The sequence below is a fragment of the Pocillopora damicornis genome, chromosome 7 (genome assembly GCF_964200805.1).
Source record: "Pocillopora damicornis chromosome 7, jaPocDami1.2, whole genome shotgun sequence".
Lineage (NCBI taxonomy): Eukaryota > Metazoa > Cnidaria > Anthozoa > Scleractinia > Pocilloporidae > Pocillopora > Pocillopora damicornis.
Genome location: NC_142676.1, coordinates 15,229,091 through 15,251,064, shown reverse-complemented (window position 1 = coordinate 15,251,064; position 21,974 = coordinate 15,229,091). Strand labels below are relative to the sequence as shown.

The following is a 21,974-nucleotide window of genomic DNA, read 5'->3' as shown; positions in this document are numbered from 1 at the left end:
AGGCCTACTCGAATGTGTTTCGAAACACAACATGGCGGGCAGCGAAGACGGAGGACCCTCGGACGAAAATAGTGAATGGTCTGATTTTAGTCGCAACAACTCCGCGATTGACACTTTTGACAATGTCCACTTTGGAGCTAAATCTCAGGACCCTACCAGTGTCATTAATACCCTTTTCACGTGTTTTCCCTTGCCATCAGATTTCCAGCCAGCTGACTTTTTTAACGGAGCGCCTTGCGCCAACGAAAGGTTTTCAAACATCACACCAAATTTTCAATAGATTTTCATTGTGCTTGGTGAAATTCTTAATTATCTTTGCGTCTTTTCGTTAGCAGAATTCTCGACCATGTAGATCCTGCATTGAAAACTTATGGCGAACCTTTGGTTTGGCGGGGATGTGAAACAGAACTGAAATTCTCCAAGGCGTTACATCTTCTACCGTGTGATGACAGAGTAAGAACATTTGTTTGAAATTTTTTATTTGTTCATTTTGATTTTACTACTGCTTTTAAATTGCTTTATGATTGGCTTATTTAGATGTTTTTCTCTCTGTCTTTGATGATACATTTTAGAGTACTATGTTATGGTTATTTACTTTGGAACTCCAACAGAGCTGTTTTTATACTGGAGATTGTACAAACGAACGTAATTGACCCCACACTGAATTGAATTCTCCTTTAGAATATTTAATTCTTAGTGAAAGTAGACTTGAATTACTCCTTGTTGTCACTGTAAAGCTGTCACTGATTTAAAATCAAGCACTTATAACTACAACAAACAAGAATCTTACAAAATTATTGAAGCAGAAAATCCCCAGATTACCCTCTCTTTTCAATGATTTAGTCTAGAGTGGTTTTTCAACTCTCACATTGACACCTAATAATTTGTCAGCAATCAAATAAGTTGACTGTGGCTAAGAAATTTGAACATTTAAACATTTCTATAGATGCAAAAAAATTAGTTAGGGCATTGGAATTGCCTCAAGCAACCCTCACCTCTCCATCCACAGATGGCCCTGACATCACTCCCCTTTTTCCTGTTATATTTGTGTTATATTCCTTATTAAGAACTATGGTGTGGTGGTTCAAGTCATTTGATTGTGACCTTGGACAGGAAACTTTTCTCCCACAGTAACTCTCCCCACTGAGGAGTGTATATGGGTACCAAAAAACTGTCAGGAAATTCTTGGGAGGTGGGGTTGGGGGCTCAGTGGATTGGGGACTCAATTTAGAAAAGAGTGGCAGTACTTTGAGTCACTTTAAACTCCATAAACTGAGGTAAGCTACCACCCCAGAATAGGCTTTCTGGTCTCAAAAGCTCACTTTATCCTTAATATTCTGAAAGTAAACCCTTAAATTCCCAAGATATGATTGTTAATTCTCCCTTCTAGCTACTATATATTTCCTTGTGAATCAGTTTTGAGAATTTGGTGTTAGGTCAGGAAAACTTAAACCTAGTAAGTTTGAGTATTCTCAATACCTATTTGTTGAATGATTAACAAATAGATTCCAAGTTGCCGTGCGTCTGTTCAGTAATAGATCACAGATGACGTCAAAATGTGGTAAGAACAAAAAAGTGGCACGTGAGGCGCCGCCTCATGTGCCACTTTTTTGTTCTTACCACATTTTGACGTCATCTGTGATCTATTACTGAACTGACACACAGCAACTTGGAATCTATTTGTTTTATATAATAAAGAATTTAAAAAAGTTTTAATGATGACGTCATCTATACGTCTGTCCTCCAATAGATCATAAGTGAAAACCAATCAAAACGCGTGCATAACTGAGCTTATTATATGATATAGAAATATTATATGGATATTATATGGGAAGAAGTTACATGTTAACCCTTTAACCCCTAAGAGTGACTAGCATCTAATTTCTCCTTACAATATCACCCTTAAGTCATACATTAAGGTCAAGAGAATCAAGGAAATCATCACCAACCAATAGAAGCTCTTGATTGTTAAACAAATTCTCCTCATCAGCACCTTAAGGAATGTATAAAGACCAGTATGGGGAATATGGATACTTATGTTCGGATGTAAAGGGTTAATCACTTCTAAGAGTGAAAGGATTAAAATAAACACAATTTTTACCCTCAAAGGGTGCAACTAGCATTTAATCAGGTATATAAACTTATACCTGATTTTAGGTAAGCTATTTATATACTTGAAGTTAACATTGGTTTTTTTTCTCTTTTAGAATCATCTTCTACCTAGGCATCTTGAGGAGGACTCAAACTCTGTCCCAACAAGAACTTTTGACTTTCATAAATTTGCTGAGAAGTTCAACTCACAATTGTCTTGTCAGACATTAAATAGTGGTTCTAATGATCTTAAAGAGGATTGTGTTTTATCAAATCAATCTGATAGACTCTCTAACAGTGATGATTCTAATAGTGAAAACGAGGATGAAATTTTCTTGGTCTTCAGAGGGAAGCCCAATAATCGGCAGTCAACTTTTGATGAGGGTCAGGCTGCAGCAGGTAAAGAAACAGACATGATAGAATGATCATCACATATGATTATAATGTATCAATCAATTAGAAGCCTTAAACTATACCCCTCATCTCCCACAGGGAACCCCCCCTAAGCATTTTAACTTTTGACGATTGGTTCATTCAAGTTCCTGTCCCTGGTGTCAAAATAGTGTTCGAATGCCCTATGTAAGTGTCGGATTTGATGATCAACTTTTTTTTGAGAAGGAAAAGCTAGCAACTATAACTTTCTTGTAGACCTTTCCAATTTCAATTTCAATTTTTCAATTTTATTTCAATTTGATTTTTCCTTTGGAGTATATGCTTGTGATAGTGAACTCCATATTAACAGATAAAACACTTGTTGTGCTAGAAAGAATCGCAAGTTCTGGTTCAAATACCCTATGCCATCCAGGCAAAATTCAAATTACCCATTGGGTGGAGATGGGTAGATGGTGAAGCTTCAAATTGATTTGTGCATAAAGAGATATCACTGATTACCTTGAACAAGTAATTACAGACCAAAATCTGGCTGGTGATCCCTTATTTCTCAGCTTGCAAATTTTGCTAGCAACCAGCACTGATTCCCTTATCAATTCAAAGCTTCAACATCCCCCCTTCACAAAATTATTCAAAAATTAAAGCAACAGCTTAATAATACATGCATTTTTTTTTCAGGGCTTTCTGAACTTTCAAATGGAGAACTTTTAGACTTAAAACAAGAGATGGCAGCTTATGTCAAGGAGTACTCTGATATACTTGTGGAAGAACTAACATTAAGAGAAGAATTAGATAGGGAAAAGGAAATAAAAAACAATTTCATATCAACATTATTAGCTGTTCAGTCCAAAATAAGAGAATCACAGACTGGTCAAGGAAAAGGAAAGAAGGGCTCTTCTGCGTATTCAGGGAAAGTAAGTGAGAGTTGATCAAAAGAGCAATATTATTGTTTGTCTCAGGATGTAGTCACTTTGGAAGTGGATCACAACATTTCGAATTCATACTGCAAATCTTCTTTAGGTGATGAATTTGATTTCTTACATGTCACTGATATGCTGTTCTACTCAGCTGTGATTGGATGGAATTTCATGCCTGTGATTGGTGCAAAGGGCAATTCACATAAGACTTCACCCTAACAACATTAACAGGAACAGTGGAATACAAATCCCAGAAGCCTGAATGCTGACAATCAAGAAACACAACAGCAGGAGAGTCACATGGCAGGTGTCCACAGAGGGAACCTGATCCAAAAAATTGCACCAATCACAGTTGTGAAATGTCATCCAATAACTGTTGAACATGACAGCATCAAGGTAATGTGTACTCAATAGACCTCACTGCCTGAAGAAGACTGGCAGTGTACAGTTGAAACATTGCGAACCACATCTAAAGGTGACCACATCATGAGACAAATGAATATATTTCTCTTTTGAAAGTGTTATTTATCACATAGACAGACCACAACCTATTTTACGACATAAATTAATTGTTGTCTAGTCTAGATCAAGACAGGGTTCTCAATAAGTCATGGCATAGATGTGTAGCTGCATGGAGTAGATGGCTGACAATGTGAGAGCTCTTTTATGGGAGCCTGGGTATACTCTGCCCCAAGATGTTATTTTTAAGATACAGAGGCCTATGAAATGCCATCTTATGCATTCTATTGGAGGTGTATGCAAAGTAATATAGTGGTTGGTTGGCTTGGTAAACTTGTGCCTGGTATTTTCAGAGGTTGGAAGAGTGTTCAACTTCCGCACCAATGAAATGGTGAGTGGAGTAAATACTAACTCAAAAGGTGGCAAGTAAGCTAAGCTAATTGAGCAAATGTCCTTCCTATCAGTGCATTGGTGAAATCACTGCACTGACTTGTTTTTAACTGTGCATAAATTACATTTACATTCAGTCTTAACTATCTGTATCCTTCAGTATTTAACTACAGTGATTCCTTATGATGATTGTGATGGAGGTCCAAGCAATAAAGTACTACTGCAACTGATTGAGAGTAAGTCCTCACACTAAAATACTGCCATTGTGACTATTGTAGTTGTCTCTCATAAACTAATGTTTTTCTAGAATACCAGACTCACCTTAGGTAACTATTCCAGGTTTTGCCTTCACCATAAAACCCTTAAGAGCGACTGGCTTCTAATTTCTCATTATGGAGAGTTATTAAATGTGCATTCAAGTTTGGTGTAAACGTGTACTATTTAGCTACATGTGTTAGGAGTGAATTGGTTGAGATTTTTAACATTCTTTAGCCAAATGCTTAACCCTTTAACTCCCAGAAGTGATTGACATGTAACTTCTCCCTATAAAATCCATTCACCATCTAACAAAGAGGTAACAAGAATACTTAAACTTATTAGGTAGAGGTTGTTTTCTTGATTTAACACCAAATTCTTGTAATTATTTAAAAGGAAATGTGTAGCAGCTAGAGGGGAGAATTAACAATCAGATCTTGGGAGTGAAAGGGTTAACAACCATAGTATGCAAGTTAGTGCCAGTTTATATTTTTCATGAGGGGACTGACCTATTTAGGCCCCAGCAAATTAGAACTACATTGTTTGTTCTATAAAAGGCTGAAGACAACTCAGGTAGCAGCCAATTTTAACTGATAGGTGAAAAGGATAATTTCTGTCAGGTTACCAAAAGGTTTCTTCAAACCTTACAGGTAAGGAATCAGAAGGGGGAGAAGCCATTTCTCATCTTCAGAAAGCTTTCTTTAAGCAGCATCATGATCGTTATATTAATAGTAACAATGATAATGTTCCCTGAAGAAAGCTTTTTGGCTTTTGTGAAGACTCTTGCTGCTTCACATTTCCTTGTAAATTAGTTACAAGAGTTTGATGTTAGAACAAGATAACAATTTCTACCTGACAAGTTTAATATTCTCATTACCTGTTTGCTGCATAATGTTTGGATATTACAGATGGGAAGAGTTACATGTCAATCACTTCTCAGAGTGTAAGGGTTTGGACAATCTTAGTATTGTTTGAATTGATAATGATCAAGATATCATCTTTCAGTTATGGAGGCCCTCATTGCTGACAGCCCAACAGTTCCTGGTTTGTTAACTGAATATATATTGAAAGGTATCACTAAGTGTGAAAAGACATTTTAACTGACATTGTGTGTCTAGGCTTATCCCAAAAAAGTTTTGCATTACTGGTGGACCATTAAGTGATGTGTGAAAATTTAAATTCTCATGTGCTTACAAGGGTTTGGAGATGAATTAAAATGTGTTCATTTTACACATTACACCTTTACCCCTCAGAGTGAGAGATTTACTAATCTGTCCTTGTAGGACCAAATTTGAATACAATTTTTACCAAACAGAAAGGTGATGAGAAGAAAAAAAATACCATGCAGAGGATCTTGTTTGATTCAATGCCAAATTCTCTGCACTCAAACTGTAAAAAAATGCGTGATGCTCAAAAAAGGGGTTATTGGGTTGTTGGGAGTATAAGCCAGAGGATAAACTTTTCCTTTTCCAGCTGTTTTTTTTTTCTAAATCTGGCTGTAATATTCCTTTGGATTAATGATCATGAGAATGAAGGAATGGTCACCAATTAAAGAGTCTCTTGATTGTCAAAAAAATTCTCCTTGTCAGCACTTAAGGAAATGTATAAAGAACAGTATGAAGACTATGCATACTAATATTAGGGTGTAATGGGTAAATTATTGAGGTTGATTGTAAAATTGTTTTGTCCCATCAGTGCTGTATGCTGAAGACTAGTCTTTGCTGCTCCTCAGACTTCAAATGTGAGTGTTCTCAAGATGTCTTAATTGGGTTTTCCTGTTTCATAGATTAGATTACAGATTGTCAGTTCACCAATTTTAGAAGTCATTTTTTTTTTTAATTGATGTAGGTTTTTTATGATACTATTTTTATCTTCTGATCACCAATTGATATCAGCAATCTTTCAGACTTGCTGATTTGTTTCTGTTTTTAAGTTTTATGGTATATTGTATTAATTTATAAGTTTATATACATGAAATAATCAGTGTAATCTTTCTTCACATAGTTTCAGAGATGTAAGCTGCATGACACTAGTAACCATGATCCCACATATTGTGCTTTATTATTCCACTGTTATACCATTTTAGAATATTTGGGTGATGGAATGCACAAAATATCCTAATGTAGTACACTGTAGAACAGAGCAGAAATAGGGATGGAAAGTGGAGAAACAAAGTGGCCTCAGTGAACCATCCAAACTTTGATTTGTTTTCTGTTTTCAAGGCCTTCTTTTTGACCAACAAACTTTTAACTGCATGAGCCTTTTTTATGTTAGGACCCAGGCCTGAAGTGGTCAACACAATGCTCAGATAATGCAGTGGGATGGATTTTGAATTTAGTGGAGGCCAAAATACTAGAAAATGAAATAGTGAAGTTATAAATCTCATATTTAATGGTTTAACATATAGTGTCAGTGCGAATTTTCTTAATGCTCATATTTTTTCTGTAAATTACATATTTTTTGCTAATGTAAAAACTGTGCAATTCACAAAATATTTGCATATTATATTATGTCTTAAACCATCAAGTATAATGTACATATTATGCTTTCTTTAATCCTAAAGACATTCTTGATTTCATTTCTTGATTTCAGTTCTTGGACAGTTTATGACAGAAAGAAACATTTCATTATGCTTCTATATGTCATGTCCCATCGCAGCACCATCAGCACAAAGATTTCATTGGCCTTGGCTTTTACATGCACACATAACTGATGAATGGATGAATGGTGGGAAAAAATTTGTGTTCAGATTATACACTACACAAAGAATAATGAAATTGGTCAAAGAGGCTTCTTAGACTATTGCTCAAGTTGTGTCATATTGAATTTCAAAACACTAATGAATATTTCTAATTATGGGGGCAAGTCAGTAAAACTGACTTAGCACGACTCATACAGTTTCAGATGAAATGAGTTTACCCAAATACATAATAAATATAAAGAAAAATAATTATTCAATAGTATATCAAGCATTTTTAAAAGTGGCTGCTTCAGATGTTCACTGGGAACAAAATACTATATGTGATCAAAGTAAAAAAAGGACAATTAAGATGTTTGCAGTGCCATACAGTGGGGCTCTTGACCCTTTAATCCCCAACATTTAATTCTTAAGTCTCCCTTCTATCTGCTATTAATATTTCTTATTGTAAATTAGTAAGGAGAATTTTGTGTTGCATCACTATAATGTCATTTAGCTGATAAGTTTGTCTGTTTGCTGAATTCTGAATTAGTGTTGTAAGTAGTTTAAGGGTGGAAGGGGGATAAGATGCCTGTGTTGTCATCTGAAAGTCAAAATCTTAGATGGCACTGTGTCAATAATTTGTTGCTGATGGTTTAAGTGTAGTCCAAGATTCAAACATTAGTTACTTCACTTGCTTCTAAAACTCATGTTCTGAAATTATCAGTTGATATATTGTGTATGAATATGGAATTAAGTTGTTAGTAGTAACTGTGGCTACTGTTGGAGAGGAAGTGACACTCTGTGTAAGAGATAAATGTTTCCAAAAGGAAAATAAGAGAGCAAGTAGATTTTAGCGGTTGTTATAATATCTTGATTACGACTTATTGAATTTATTGCATTGCACTGACTGAAGAACTGGTGGGTTTTCATTGCTTGCATTAAATATCCATTAAGTTGAAAATGTTTGTTGAACTTGTAATAGATGGCTTATTTATTTTGTAATATGTTAAAATGTTTTCTTAATATATTTTTTTATTTAGTCTATTTTTTAAGCAATTCTAGGCAAATATATTTAAAGGCTTTTGAAGAAGCATTGATGATGCACATTGCTTGAAGTTAAGTCTAAGAAGGAGTTATGTCTAACAAGGAGAGAAATTGAAGGTACACACTGCATGCAAAACCAACAAATACTTAAAATAGACTAAGTCACATTATTTTAGGCAAGTTCAAAGCTGACTGGTGTAGCACAGGTTGGCAAGGTTAGAGGATTTTAACCAGCATTTTTTAAATTTACTTCATCTGCCAGATGTGACATACTTTGGTTTTGTTAAAGGTTACATTAGTTTGGAAATGTGCCAACCAGTGTCTGAATTCTATTCACCTTCAGAGAAAAATAATGAAAACAAATTAAACCTTCTAAAATACTGTGAGTGTGTAAAATACCAGCCCCTTTGGCATGGAAACACCTATAAGAAAAGGTATGTCTCCTCTATTAACGTGGCTGGATACATTTTCCCAAAGCTCTGACAACAATAAAGTTTACAACACTCTTTTTTGAATTGGCTTGAGTAAATTGGTTGAAATTGATTCAACAGTGAGGCCTTACCCAGAAAAAGAAAATCCTAGCTTACTATCATTATTTTGCTGAACTGTCACTCAGCTTTGAAAACTCTTTACAGAGGAGTTTTCAAGACGATCCCCAAATGACAGTTGAATATCAATGTTGATTGTCATGCCAGGTCCACCTATTTCAAATGTCTATCATAAGGTCAATACATGTGAAAATTGTTTAACTGCAAAGAGGGAGAGTTGGTATTCGAGAACTCCAATTGTAGCCAGTCAGAGCTAAGGAAAACTGCATTCAGCTACCTTGAAGATTGCTATAGGCAGCACTGTAATAGGTCTGCAATATTTAATCCCAAATCTCCCTTCCCCTAGGCACTCACTTGACAGTTTGTTATTTTTACATTCACATGTGACTGATTCACAGTCAGCATGTGTTATTTCATTATTGTTTTGTAAATTTCAAATCAGAGATATATTGTACATACAAATAATAATATATGAAAATAAAGCCGACAGTTTATAAATCTTGGTGTTAGTTTATACTGAATTTGTGTGAACTTGTTTGAAATTAACTTGACAAATAGATTCCATGTTACGGAGGGTCTGTTTAGTTATGGATCACAGCAGATGATGTCAAGATGTGATAAGAACAAAATAATGGCACATGAGGCATAGCTAAGTGTCACTGAACAGCTTAGTGGCCACATTGAATCTATTTGCTTTATATCAGAAAGAAAGGACAGTTTTTGTAACAGTGACTCCATCTATGCATCTGTCATCCAGTAGATCATAGATTTGAATCCACTGAAATGATTGTATAGTACAGCTTCTTATATAATAATTGTTTATGTGATGGAATCTGGATCAAGAGGTTTTGGAATGAACCTTGGCTGCCATTATTTAAAGAGGGGAGGGAGTGTAGTCTCCCAGAAATCTATGCATTTTCATTTCTATCACCAAGCTACATTACCCACAGGTCTTCTAGCCTGCAGGCAGTGCATTTCTCTACCCAAAGGGAATATTTTCACATAGTCCACAAGTCATAGCTAGATTCTTTGTGGACTACTCCCAGGAAAATGCACCTGAAGGCCTCATACTTTCCCATGCCCAAAGTAATGCTTGTGCTGAAATACTACTAATGAGGGCCTACTCGAAAGCTACAGCTGTCCAAGGGCAAACCAAAATCACCAACTTCTTGCCATATGTATAAAGTTATTGAAAATTATAATTGTCATTGTCAATTTATCATCATCACAAGTTATGTGTGGCAAACAGTTCAAATAGTGATTGGTTAATGGATGAATTTAAATTTTGAGTTACAAACATGAATACCCTTCAATTGCTTGAGTATCCAAAAGAAAGAGACAGACCACAGGTTCAGTTTAATTAGCATTTTAATTAGATGGCTGTTCTGAGAAAAAAATGATTGAGATTCCCTCTTTGAAACTCTTCATATTTAGTAATATCTTGTCAGGATTGGTGGGATCTGAGAGCAAGTGGCTTTAGTTAATTCACAAAACTATAACTGAATTTAGGTAATACTGAACAAGGAAGATATCATTTATTTCCTGACTGTGTAACTTAACATAATTGATGAAATTGATAATCAAAGAAATCATTATCACTCAATATCAATTGGGATATCAAAGGAGGAAATAATTAGTTATCATAACTTGTTTTAATGTAAATGGTTTTGGTGTTGAGCTGACTCTTATTTTAACCCTCAAACTCCCAATATCTGATTGTTAATTCTCCCCTCAAGCTGCTCAACATTTCCTAGTAAATTAGTCAGAAGAATTTGGTGCTGATCAAAATAACAAATTGTAACTGATAAATTTGAGTCTTAGAGGACCACAATAAGAACTATTGGTTCTACCAGTAATTGTGTTATCCAATAAAGTCATTATTATCATTATGATTATTATTATTATTATTATTATTATTATTACTTATTTGCTGGATGATGTATGGACATTATTGGGAGAAGTTACATGTTAACTGGAAGTTAAATGGTTAACAATGAAAACTGCTTTTGAAAGCAATCAGTATCATAAAGCTGCATGGGTCCCAAAATACAATTTAATTTATGTCAAGTGCGATTATAAAGAGTGGATGTTTGGGTAACACAGTGACAAAATTATTGAGGTGACTAAAAATAGTTCTTACACAATACATTTTAGAAAAAAATTCCATGATAAAGATGGCCACATAATAATACAAATCATTACATCCTGTTGCATTCTTTATCATGCTTATTAATAATTTATCCTCATCTCTTTACATAACAATGCTACAACTTATTTATGCACCAAGTTGTAATTAATTTAGCAACCCCAAAAAGAAGGACTCTAACATCTCTGTTTGAGGTTTGAACAGCAGTCTCTGATTTGTGGTTACACTTTACTGGTCTGTCAATTAATATGAATTATTTGTCACTAATTTAATTTGTTTTTTCTCATGTGCTCATAACAACTTGTGATCAGAAGTTTTACTTCTACTTTGACAGATAGTGAAGCTTGTGAAGACTGTGTCACCACCGAGGTGTGGGTGAATTGTGCAATGGATGCAGTCTGCTTAGTTTGACTTCAACACACGCTTGGTTCCCTTGTAGCTGGTGGTGTGACTTTGGGGGGATTTGTATGAAGGCGAGTCACTGGAAACAAACATCAACAAAAAATTCAAAACAACTGATTAAATACATACACAAATAATGGATTGAAGCAGTGAGATAGATAGAAAGTAACTTAAGGTTGTTTTGTCATGTATGGTCATTAGAAGATTTTTCGGTAAATGTGAATAAATCAAGAAACAAAAAATTGCCACACAAAAAGAACAGTTCTCTGCTACTAGGTAAATTATTCTTGGTTTTGAACAATTGCACTGTACACTAATCATATTGTACATTACAAAAATCAACCATCAACATTGGATCTGAAAACTCTCTCTCAAGAGAAATGCAAGTGGTACTTCCAGGTAAAAGTCATCATTTTATCTAAACACATTTTCACAGTTAGTGCCTGAGTGGCAGGTCATCATATACACTTACAATAGCCAAGGCCCTGAAGAAACAAGATCAGTGATGTAGCAACTTTATGTGGCTGTTCCTCCAGAGGCATACCACCACTGTCAGACACTTTAAAGTAGTTGGAATTTGAGGGATCCAACCTTGAATTGGTGTCAATGACATCATCTTGGTGGGGAGAGTTAGCTCCTGTTATCAGTAGACATGCACACTTCAATGACTGCACTTTTTTGCCGCTAGTGGGGTTGGGCCGCTGAATCTGAAGATCTGTGCGATGGAGGTAGGAGTTAATGAATAGAGAGAGATTGCGAGGAGACAAGACTGAATGGAGACTCTGTTTAAAGGCATGTACAAGATCCATATTTTCATCCTTTGTCTTTTTACCAAAGTGGTGCCAAAGAAGGTAGTCTTCCACAAAAGTTGTCAGACCCTTTTTCTGTAGCTGTTTGACACACAACTACAAAAAAAAATTGGCATCAAGTTTAATGTCAAATCACATAAGTTTTGTTTTCTAACTTAAAATTTTGATTCATTTTTAATATTAAATATGTTATCAATATACCATAATACCACAACCTGTAGTAATCGATAAAACATCAAAACTTTTAATTGCACACTGAACAGAATGTCAAATTTTCATCTCTTCTCAAGTCAAGTTACCAATCCCACTAGAGAATGGGGGATGAACAGTAAGTTCACTATCCTGAAAATTGGGTATGGGATATCCTTTCGTTCAATTTTATAAAGTTCCCCCTAGCTATTACAACTACTTTAAATTAGGTAGTGCTCAGAGCATGAGGAACCAAACTGTCTGTTTGGAAAACATACATGCATGTATGTATCTCACTCATACAAACTTTGGATGCATCCCATTACAGAGATCCACCCTCATCAATCTCACAATTTCCACGTATTTTGTGAAGCCCTCTAATACGTCTCACCGGTATGCTAACAAAAATTATTTTTAAAAAAATCTTTTTCGCACACACCTCCGCCCCACTTCACCAGAAAACAACACCAAAGCACAAATCATTTTTGAACGTGTAAAAATAAGTAACGAATATATTTTGTTTTAGTATAAAACGCGCAATTTAATGAATAATTAAAACCCTGTTCCAAGTTAACAGAAGCATAGTTTAAATGCCCCCCTTGCACACTTGCAAAATAAGCTACTTTTAAAATTTCATTTATAAAATAGCATACCTTTTGATATCCCCAATCGATCCAGCCGCCATTAGAGGCCACAAGCTCTACCAGTACCAGTGCTTCAACTTTCGTATGGTTCCACAGCGCATATCGACTGAGGATATTGGCTCCTGCACCCACTCCGAAGCCAATAAAGCGTTTGATGCCGAAATGACTCACAATTTCTCCTACCATGTCCGATAACTCGTCCATCGTTGGGTATGAATATTCCTCTGGCAGTTCCTCGCTATCCTCCTCCTGGCCTGGCGCATCGATGTGGTAGATGCAGAAATTATCGAGAAGTGGACGAGTCTCGTTGAAGTTGAAGAAACCCAAAAAAGCTGATGTATGATTTTGTCCAATATCGTGAAAAGTGACAATCGCAGTCTTTCCCTCTTTACCTTGTCGAGTTACACGCACTTTCCCTCTGGAACAAGGCACATCGTGTTCGGATAGAAGCGAAATAAACGCTCCATGATCATCGAACACTTTGGCTTCAGATTCGTGGATATCTATGGAAGTGAGACTTACAAGTGGTTGTGAATCCATCATGCTCGTCCTTGTTCGTGTTTTGGCCAAGTCGTGATTGCAAAGATGCACGGGATTGTTCCAATATCGATGATATTTTCAATGTAAATTATATGAGGTATTAAACGGAAATTTTTGCGAGGTGCAAATGAAATGTACTTCGATGATCAAAAGTTCTTCATCCTTTTCTTTGAATCATAACTTTCGTATTGTAGATATCATGTACAACTATATTTAAGGATGGAATCTGAAGAAGCCTCTAACGATAGAGGTGATTATATGAGCTCTGAGGGTACAGTTGAAGATACTCATGCAGAGAATTCGGAGACTGAAGTTGATAAACAATCTCGTAGTCAAGCTGATGAAAACAGTGACCTCTTACCAGATGAGAAGTTACCCCAGGAACCGCTTAATGACCAGGAACGGCATTTACTTTACGAAAAAGGAATCAAGTAAGCTCTAAAAATACTTTGCAATTTAGGCTGTGGACGAACGTATGAGTTCATAAAATGTGTTTCTTTTTCTCAGTTATTCAGTTGTGATGAGTTTCAAAGTTTTTGCAAACTTCAAAGCTAAAAACACATTCTGATCTGTAATCATACGTGAGTGACCCACGTAAAATTTATGATATCATGTTTGTCTTTCTCTTCATCTTTCTTGTGTTTTTCTCTCAACCTGCGCTTCTTTTCACATCCTTGTAATAGTCAGTCAGGCAGTCAGTCAATTGAATTAAGCAGGCTGTCAGTCGGGTAGTTAATAAAGTCGGCCAATCAAGCATTCATTTATTCAGCCAGTCAGTAAGTCAGGGTAATTTATTAATATCAACTGAGTTGATAATGTAAATTGACCACTGTAAAGAGCTTCAAAGCTGATGTTTTGAGTGTCAGCCCTCCATCAGAGTCAATCATGATGAAGGGCTTAAATGCGCAAAATGTCAACTCTGAAACTCTTTATGGTGGTCAATTTACTTTATCAACTCAGCTGATAATAGAAAATTACATTGTTTTGCTCTCTTTCTAATGCAGCACCACAGTTTTTTTTAGAAACTTATCCACTTTAATCAGTCAGTCTGTCTGACAGTCAGTCATTCAGTCAGTCAGATAGCCTGTCAATCACTCAGTCAGTTAGCCAGTCAGTTAGTCAGTCTGTCAGCCAGAGTCAGTCAGTGGTCAGTGATAAGTTGTATTATCAATTGCTTAATAGTGCTGCAGCACTATACTGAAGTACTTTCTACAGAGAGGTGAAATCGATCAGCTGTCATAGTGTATGTCTCCAAGTTATTAATACCTAGTAAACAACTATAACAAATTTAAAACTGTTTTCATTTCACTAATTAAATTTTTATTTAATTGTTTTCAGATTCAAGGTGGGTAGATGACATTTTTCATTTGTGGTGAGACAATTTATTTCTCTTCAATTTTGATTATAGCTGGTTTTTCTGACATAATTAAATGATTAATGACATTTCCATCCCATAAACAGAAGAAGGGTAATTTGAGACATGCTCTGTACTGTCTGTTGGCCTGTGTGCGAGGGTTGAAAGATGGATCTCACTTTCAACAACTTCCTGAATGCCTTCACAATGTGAGTGTGTGTGATCCTCTTCCATACCAAATTTCTAGATAAATTTAGAAAGTTCCATTATTGACAAATATAAAAACTAGGAGTCAAAGATGCATTTGAAACTCATGGTTGCACAAAGAAAGAGCTTTCACAAGTACTGTAACCTTCATTTGCATGTTATGGTAAATGTTTCATTGAATAATTATGGGCTGGCTATTTTTTTCAGAATGAAATCTGATTGTTGTCTCCTGTTTGTTTGTTCTTGAAGTGTTTTTTGTTAGCTTTTTGTGTCTTTTTTGACTGTTTTCTCCTATTTACATTCTCCTTTAATTTTTGTGACTAATTACTTCTCAATATAACAGACAATATCTGTTGCTATGTAGTACGCATGTATTTTTTCAGTGATTTGTAAAGCTCATGATTGTAAAATTAGATGTTTCATATCCTATTATGTTTCATTGATTACCAATCCAACAAACAATTAACAAGATAGAACATTAAGTGTGGAAAGTATTCTAAGATTGCATTGGTTTTGCTTAACTTTGCTCTGTGATTGGTGAAGAAAACTTGCCCCACTCTCTCAGCCAATCAGATGGAAAACTAAAACCAATGATGACTTGGTTGCCCGCATTTTCCAGTACTTTAGGCAGTTTGGTTGTTTCTCTTTGAGTTCTAAAAGACTCTTAACCTGTTAACTTCCAGAAGTGATTCACATGTAACTTCTCCCTACAATATTCATGCATTATCCATAAAGCAAGTGATGAGAATATTCAAATGTATCAGGTAGAAGTTGTTATCTTGATCTAACACCAAATTCTTGCAACTAATTTACAAGGAAACGTTGAGCTGCTAGAGGGAAGAATTAACAACCAGATCTTGGGAGTTAAAGGGTTAATAGTTTTTCTCTATTCTTCTGATTGGTTTTTGGGATTACGTTGGTTTTGATTTAAGACTTAAGATTTAAGAGTGATAAGCGCTCTAACATTAACAGCACTGGTTGTCTACAAATGCTCAGAGTTGTTTTATGAAACATTGTTTTGAATATCCCAAATATATATCATAATCTGAATTATTTTATATTTTGGCAGATAGCAGATATCTACAGCCAGCTTGGAGACTGTATCTTTTAATTATCACACCCTGGTTGTTTGAAAGGTGGGTAGCACTGTCCATTGGATAAATCTTTCTCCAGTGGATATTTCAAATCATTTCATCACAAGTAACCATTTATCTGCTGGATGATGATTTATTTGTTGGATTGAGTTATCCACCTATGAACAACTGCACCTAGAAATGAAACAGTGTAGCAAATGAGCATAATGATGTTAAGGTGTGAAGGTTAAAAGAGGAAAACATAGACATGGCTTTTTGTATCTTCAAACCTTCAATCATTTTGGTTTCATGTACTTATTAAGAAAAATTGCAAAGTTGTGAATGTTGCCAGGGGTGATAATTTTGGTTATCATGTGGAATGCACTTCTACCTCATCTGGATATCCTTGTTGCAGTAACTTGGACTGCAGAGACAGAGAACTTAAACCCTAAAACTCCTTTACCCATTTTTCATGTTGTCATGAAGAATTTAAAAATTTTATGTAACTATGTGAACCCTTAATTTTATGAAGATGAAAATGCTGTTTCATTTGCCCAGGCAGAAAAACTTTATTATGAAACATCTCTGATAAGTGCTGGTAGCATGGTACAGCAAGAACAGGATGGATCAGGTGAGTGGGGAGCATCAGATACTGATGATCCTAGAGTAGATCTAAGGCTGCTTACAAGACTGACTCCCATAGCTGTAGGAAGTACAGTAGAACCTGCTAATTTGAACTTAGTTAAGTCCAACTCCCTGCTAACTTGGGGAAAAGGTGATTTCCCCTGAATTTTATCCCATTTTTCTGTCATTTATTATCTACCAGTAAACTTGAACTCAGTGAAGTCTAACTTCCCATTAACTTGAACCAATTTACTTTCCCTTGGCTCAAATTTACCCTCAGGCTGATTACGTGAACTTTAAATAAAAAAGTTAGTCAATAAATGTCAATATGTCAGAACATAGCAGTTTGACAAGTCCCAGTCTTTATATCATGATTGATATAAACATAACTACATGTATGAAAATGTAGAAATTCAATACAAATCCCAATAACTGGATCCCCCACTAACCTAAACCATTTTCTTTTCCTTGGGGGTTTGAGTTAGTGGAGTTGTAGTGAAGCCATGTTTGCTGTAGATAAAGCAATTAGGTGTTATGCAACTCTGTTTGTATGAGATGCTACAGCATTGAACCTCAGTATTTCTCAGTATTTTTCTAGAGAGAGGGCACCAAGAGATTAAAGTAGATGTAGATGGCAGCCAGAAGTTAAAGGTTCTCATTCTTGGTGCTCACTGCATCTTTTTTATTGGGAGAGTTTGGTTCAAAATATTAAAGTGATGACCTTTACATCCAGTACGTTGGTGTGAAAGCACTCCAGAGTTAGTTTTATTTTTCTTCCGGTCACTGTCCACATCTCAGAAACAACTCATACTACAGTATGAACTCAGTTCAATGTATTAATAGCCATGTTTATGATATAATAGATAGTGTTGGCAGTACATCACCATCTGACCAGACCACAGGAAACACAACAAGGACCACAGAAGCTCAGGTTGGCATCCATTTTTGTTTTTGTAATGTGTTCTTCTTACTTACCAATAACATAACTGTGGATACCTAGAAAGCAAACTATAGTCAGAAATCATATTTTCAACATTCATAGGAGAATTGATCTATATGTTCTTCCAGATACTTGTAGTGTTCTTTTTATGAGAAACTTCAGTGATCTGTACAAACTGGCATAGTTTGGCAGATGTCAGCTTTTGTCTGTTTCTTATCTACCTTTAGTCTGCAACCCTTTAACCCCCAAGAGTGATAAGCATCCAATTTCTCCCTTCAGTATCAACCTGATTGAAGCATTCAGGTCTTGAGATTAAAGGAAATGATCACAAACTCAAGAAGTGTATGATTGTTTGATAAGAGAGAACATTATGGAGAACTTGATTACTGATGTTAGTGTGTAAAAATTTTAGGTATTTCTCTTGGTTGATAACCTGTGTAACTGACTTTAGAAAATATAGTGAATCTTAATAAACTGAAAACCATAACTTTGTTTGATCTTAGCATGCTGTTAAAGATGATCCAAAGGAACAAACAGCTGAAGCTCGATCAGCTAATGAATATGAGAAGCTTGCACACATGTGCCTCAAGCAAAAAGAGTAAGTCTCTTCAGAAGTCTTGAATGGTAATTTTATAAATGGTTATATTATTTAGAAAAACAAGTCTTGAAATAAGCACAGGGTAGTCTTATTGTGAGCCAAAGCCTTAGATTTAGCACCCAGTATCACAAGTAGTAAGCCCAACCTTAAACTTTGCTTTAGCTTAGCCTGTTTAGAAGTGATGCACATGACACGATTCTTGAAAAACCATCCCCTAGTATCTGTACTATACAAAAGTTTTCTCCAGTTTATGATATACAAGTAACTCAACTCTGACTGTGAATATATGAAAATCATATATGTGAACTGCTGATAAAGGCGTTAATACTACAGTGACAAGCATACTTCTTGCTCATTTCTATAAATTTCATTATCCTTTGAGATTTTCCCTTCTTGGTCAGGTGATGCCCACCTGAATTAAGTACCAAGTTTTTACACCCCTCCCCCCTTCCCCATCCCCCAATCCCATCTTTTTAAAAGCCATAGCCCTTCCCCCTCCCCCAATCCCATCTTTTTAAAAAGCTATAGCCCTCCCCCCCCCCATCACATCTTTTTAAAAGCCATAGTGCAGCATGAATTAGACCCAAATTATTTTTGTAATATGACAGGCACATATTTCTTATCATGAGCTGAGGGGAAACCTTAATGTTGTATAAGGCAGTGATGTGTGGTGAATTTTCAGGGCTCTGCTGTTAAATTATTTAGTCAACAGTGTCTCTCTCTGATCAGTTGTTGATGTCTGCAATATGGACTAGTAGACTCCAAGGAAGAAAAAATCCAGAAGGGTCCAATATTGATATTAACATGTAGACATGCATGTTTTGTGTCTTCTCTTGCAGTGCTCAGCTGGCACTAGAATATTGTGGCAAGGTAAGGTATAACATAGGTGATATTTTTGAGAATCTTTTGGCTAGCAGTGGCAAGTGTGAGGTGAGCATGAAGAGTAAGTCATGTGAGAGAGGACGTCAACCTTGTACGTGTGACTCCTTTTGCGCATGCGTCCACCTGATTGAGAAACACAATTAAGTCACCCCAGTTGTGCAGGCTATTTTGTAGTTTTGGTTGTTTGATTAAAAGAGAATTGTAAACCTCTTCATGTACGTGGAATGAAAAGCTCTACTCTGCCTGAGCATATTATCAAAAAATCGTCTATGATTTTTGCTTTAAGCCGTCGGTTATAATTTTAATAAAAGAAACTACAGGATCGCTTAGTTAAAAAACTGACAGAAGTGATATTCATCTTGTTATCATGCATTGATTTTGTTAAATTCTTAAGGATGAGTATCAGTTCGCATCAACTTTCGGCAACGAAGAGTAGCTGAGTTTTACTTGTAATTATCCGATTTCATTTGAAGTTTTAATCTGAACTTTCCTTCAGGCCGTGAAATTACGTCAGTCTATTTACGGAGAGGAACATCCCGTAACAAAGAAGACACTTGATCTTTTTACCGTCATATATGCTGAGATGGGAAAGGAACAATACACAGGTGCGACTCAGTACTCCAATCAGAGATAGAAGAAGTTGTTCATCTATTACTGGCACTTGACAAGACTAAAAGATCTAATCCCCGTAAAGTAACTCTGCCCCAGTTATTTTTCGATCATTTTTTTTCGGAGGTGCCTATTATCGTCGGACTTTGGTTTCGGGGAGTGAGGCTTTTTTTTGCTATTCATGTTGTTACTCTAATTTACCTTTGTTTGACCAAAAGCACCTTTATAAGAATTTCAAAGCGATTAACCCTTGGTACTAGAATCCAGCGATCTACTATGCTAAATGAAATGATGAAGAAGTGCACTCCATGTCGTCCCCTAGAACCTTTCATCGATGTTTTTGTTTGTTTGATAGCTCGTTTTAACTTGATAACTCTTAATTTTTCTTAGTTAGTTCAAGATTTTACTCAACTGTAAGGGTTACCTTATTTTCTTGGATATGGGTGCTCCGCTAGAGCTCTGCCATTACTTTTCGAGATACAAAAACAAAAAGGCAAAGATGGTGGCCAGGGAACGAAGAAGACCGAGAAAGATTGCAGGTGGCGAATATAGAAATAAGTGAATAAATAACAGCTACATTGATGCGTATCTCTTTTTAATTCATGTCCTCTTCATCTGTTATTCTCTTATCACAGCTGCCATGCAAAAATTCAACGAAGCTAAACAGGCCACTGATGCAACTGCTGAGGAAGAAGAAAAGACTGCAGAAACTGCTGAGGCTAAAAAAGATGACCTCGCTGAGAACAATGAAACATCGGTAGATGAAACGTCAACCTCTGCTGAAGAGTTACATGATAGAGGACAAGGCACAGTCACGCCTGCAGCTAAAGGTGGCGGTACGCATTGACGTTTCTTAAATCTTTAATAAAGGACTCCTAGGTCGACATACATATACTACTACGTGGAACTAATATTGAATTAAAATCTAAGTTTACAATTGTGATGGATCATAAGTCCCAACCAAAAAGATGCATGTATAATTCAGCTTATCGTATGAATAAAATGAATTCCTCTTTTTGTTCTCTACACAGACGAAAAAGTCAGTCTCTCTCCCAGTCAGGCAATGTTCTTTTTCTTTCTGATCACGGCTGCTGTAGCTGTTTGTGTGACACTGTTTGTCTGTCACATAAGCGGTACGGATCCAGGTACAACGTTCAAGTACATAATGACAAGGCTGAGGTTTTACTATTACTATTACGTCAGACGAGCTCCTGCGGGAAACAGTTACTTCTGATATGCGAGAGACGCGATATACCGTGACACTTTGGTCATATTTGACGACTAAATGGAGACGACGAGGGCGCTAGATGGTCAGAATATCGCCCAATCAGCAATTTACCATTGCTAGTAGTTTGACTACCCTGCTCTCTCTCTCTCTCTTCTTACACCTGCTTCTTACTTATGCATTCCGTTTGCCCTCTTGTATAAATTCCCCAGGATAATTTTTCCCACATGTTGCTTAAATAAACTGTTGAGAGGAATAAATAGAGCAGATGGATGTCATGGACATTTTTAAACCAGAGGCTGGTATCTTGTGTTTAGTTTCATTGAGGTGTATTTCTATTCAGTCGCGCTATGAAAAAAGGTAAAGGTAAAACTCATGCCATACGTTAGGCCAATTTTTATCGTAACTTGGCGACAGCCCTTTTTGCGCATTGGTGGAGTTGGCAATTTGGCCGGCCACATGTTTCATTTGGCTTTTTACTCATGCTATGGAAGTAAGTGAAAACATCAGATCCTAGAAACGAGATATTTCATTTAAAAAAATTTTTCTTGGGAATTTTAATCCTCGCCTGAAAACTGGCAAAATTGACGCCTGTTTTTCCAGGCAAAATGGACTCCGGCTGGTATGTCCAAGGGAGGAAACTTTGCGGCATATGATTCTTTATTTCCCGATCCTATGAAGGAATCTCTGTAGTCTTGGGATGACCTTTACATATGGGGCCCATTTACATGGTGTCGGGTATCCGAGGCAACCCTCCCTCTAAGTTATCCTGGCTGGGGTTACTTTCCCTCATGTCTTTGAAAAATTCAATGAACCGTTTACATGAACCCGGGGACGAGACAATTCGGAAGGGTGGGATGTCTCGCCTCAGCTGGTTGGCCCATATGAACGTGTTGGTTCGCCTGCTCGAGACGGGACGGCTCAAATTATTTCCGGAGCCCGTGTGTTTTAGGTCTGC

General features: G+C 36.3%; 3 protein-coding genes across 5 annotated transcripts; 2 read left to right on the top strand and 1 right to left on the bottom strand.

Moving 5' to 3' along the window:
- The first annotated feature begins 5 nt into the window (after positions 1–5).
- Positions 6–9,272, top strand: LOC113668372 (uncharacterized). 2 transcript variants are annotated; one of them, XM_027184263.2, is made up of 8 exons: positions 6–249; positions 336–453; positions 2,208–2,490; positions 3,160–3,395; positions 4,408–4,483; positions 5,508–5,573; positions 6,198–6,243; positions 7,095–9,272. In XM_027184263.2, exons 1-7 carry the CDS (start codon positions 32–34, stop codon positions 6,215–6,217), a joined length of 1,017 nt encoding a protein of 338 aa, XP_027040064.2. In that variant the 5' UTR covers positions 6–31; the 3' UTR covers positions 6,218–6,243; positions 7,095–9,272. The 2 variants fall into 2 exon arrangements, with proteins under 2 accessions (XP_027040064.2, XP_027040063.2); XM_027184262.2 differs by having other exon boundaries at positions 7–249; positions 333–453.
- An 852-nt stretch (positions 9,273–10,124) lies between these two features.
- Positions 10,125–13,532, bottom strand: LOC113668382 (protein NDRG3). Its single transcript, XM_027184274.2, has 3 exons — positions 12,974–13,532; positions 11,795–12,227; positions 10,125–11,401 (listed from the first exon to the last, which is right to left on the bottom strand). The coding sequence occupies exons 1-3, from the start codon at positions 13,505–13,507 to the stop codon at positions 11,334–11,336; spliced, it is 1,035 nt and encodes a 344-aa protein (XP_027040075.2). The 5' UTR covers positions 13,508–13,532; the 3' UTR covers positions 10,125–11,333.
- Positions 13,533–13,677: 145 nt separating this feature from the next.
- Positions 13,678–21,308, top strand: LOC113668381 (uncharacterized). Of its 2 annotated transcripts, none has more exons than XM_089213503.1 (10): positions 13,678–13,935; positions 14,843–15,067; positions 16,135–16,165; positions 16,671–16,769; positions 17,626–17,693; positions 18,206–18,300; positions 19,140–19,170; positions 19,679–19,787; positions 20,427–20,621; positions 20,823–21,308. In XM_089213503.1, exons 2-10 carry the CDS (start codon positions 14,942–14,944, stop codon positions 21,023–21,025), a joined length of 957 nt encoding a protein of 318 aa, XP_089069629.1. In that variant the 5' UTR covers positions 13,678–13,935; positions 14,843–14,941; the 3' UTR covers positions 21,026–21,308. The 2 variants fall into 2 exon arrangements, with proteins under 2 accessions (XP_089069629.1, XP_089069628.1); XM_089213502.1 differs by having other exon boundaries at positions 20,427–20,627.
- The last annotated feature ends 666 nt before the right edge of the window (positions 21,309–21,974 follow it).

Bases quoted from the DNA above. Each gene is read 5' to 3' on its own strand.
- LOC113668381 (XM_089213502.1), top strand. From the start codon at position 14,942: ATGACATTTCCATCCCATAAACAGAAGAAGGGTAATTTGAGACATGCT. The intron at 17,694-18,205 runs GTTGGCATCCAT...GTTTGATCTTAG, and splicing joins CAAGGACCACAGAAGCTCAG to CATGCTGTTAAAGATGATCC. The intron at 20,628-20,822 runs GTACGCATTGAC...TTCTCTACACAG, and splicing joins GCCTGCAGCTAAAGGTGGCG to ACGAAAAAGTCAGTCTCTCT.
- LOC113668372 (XM_027184262.2), top strand. From the start codon at position 32: ATGGCGGGCAGCGAAGACGGAGGACCCTCGGACGAAAATAGTGAATGG. The intron at 454-2,207 runs GTAAGAACATTT...TTTCTCTTTTAG, and splicing joins TTCTACCGTGTGATGACAGA to AATCATCTTCTACCTAGGCA. The intron at 5,574-6,197 runs GTATCACTAAGT...TTGTCCCATCAG, and splicing joins AACTGAATATATATTGAAAG to TGCTGTATGCTGAAGACTAG.
- LOC113668382 (XM_027184274.2), bottom strand. From the start codon at position 13,507: ATGATGGATTCACAACCACTTGTAAGTCTCACTTCCATAGATATCCAC. The intron at 12,228-12,973 runs GTATGCTATTTT...TTTTTTTTGTAG, and splicing joins TCGATTGGGGATATCAAAAG to TTGTGTGTCAAACAGCTACA. The intron at 11,402-11,794 runs GTAAGTGTATAT...GTTTGTTTCCAG, and splicing joins TCTTCAGGGCCTTGGCTATT to TGACTCGCCTTCATACAAAT.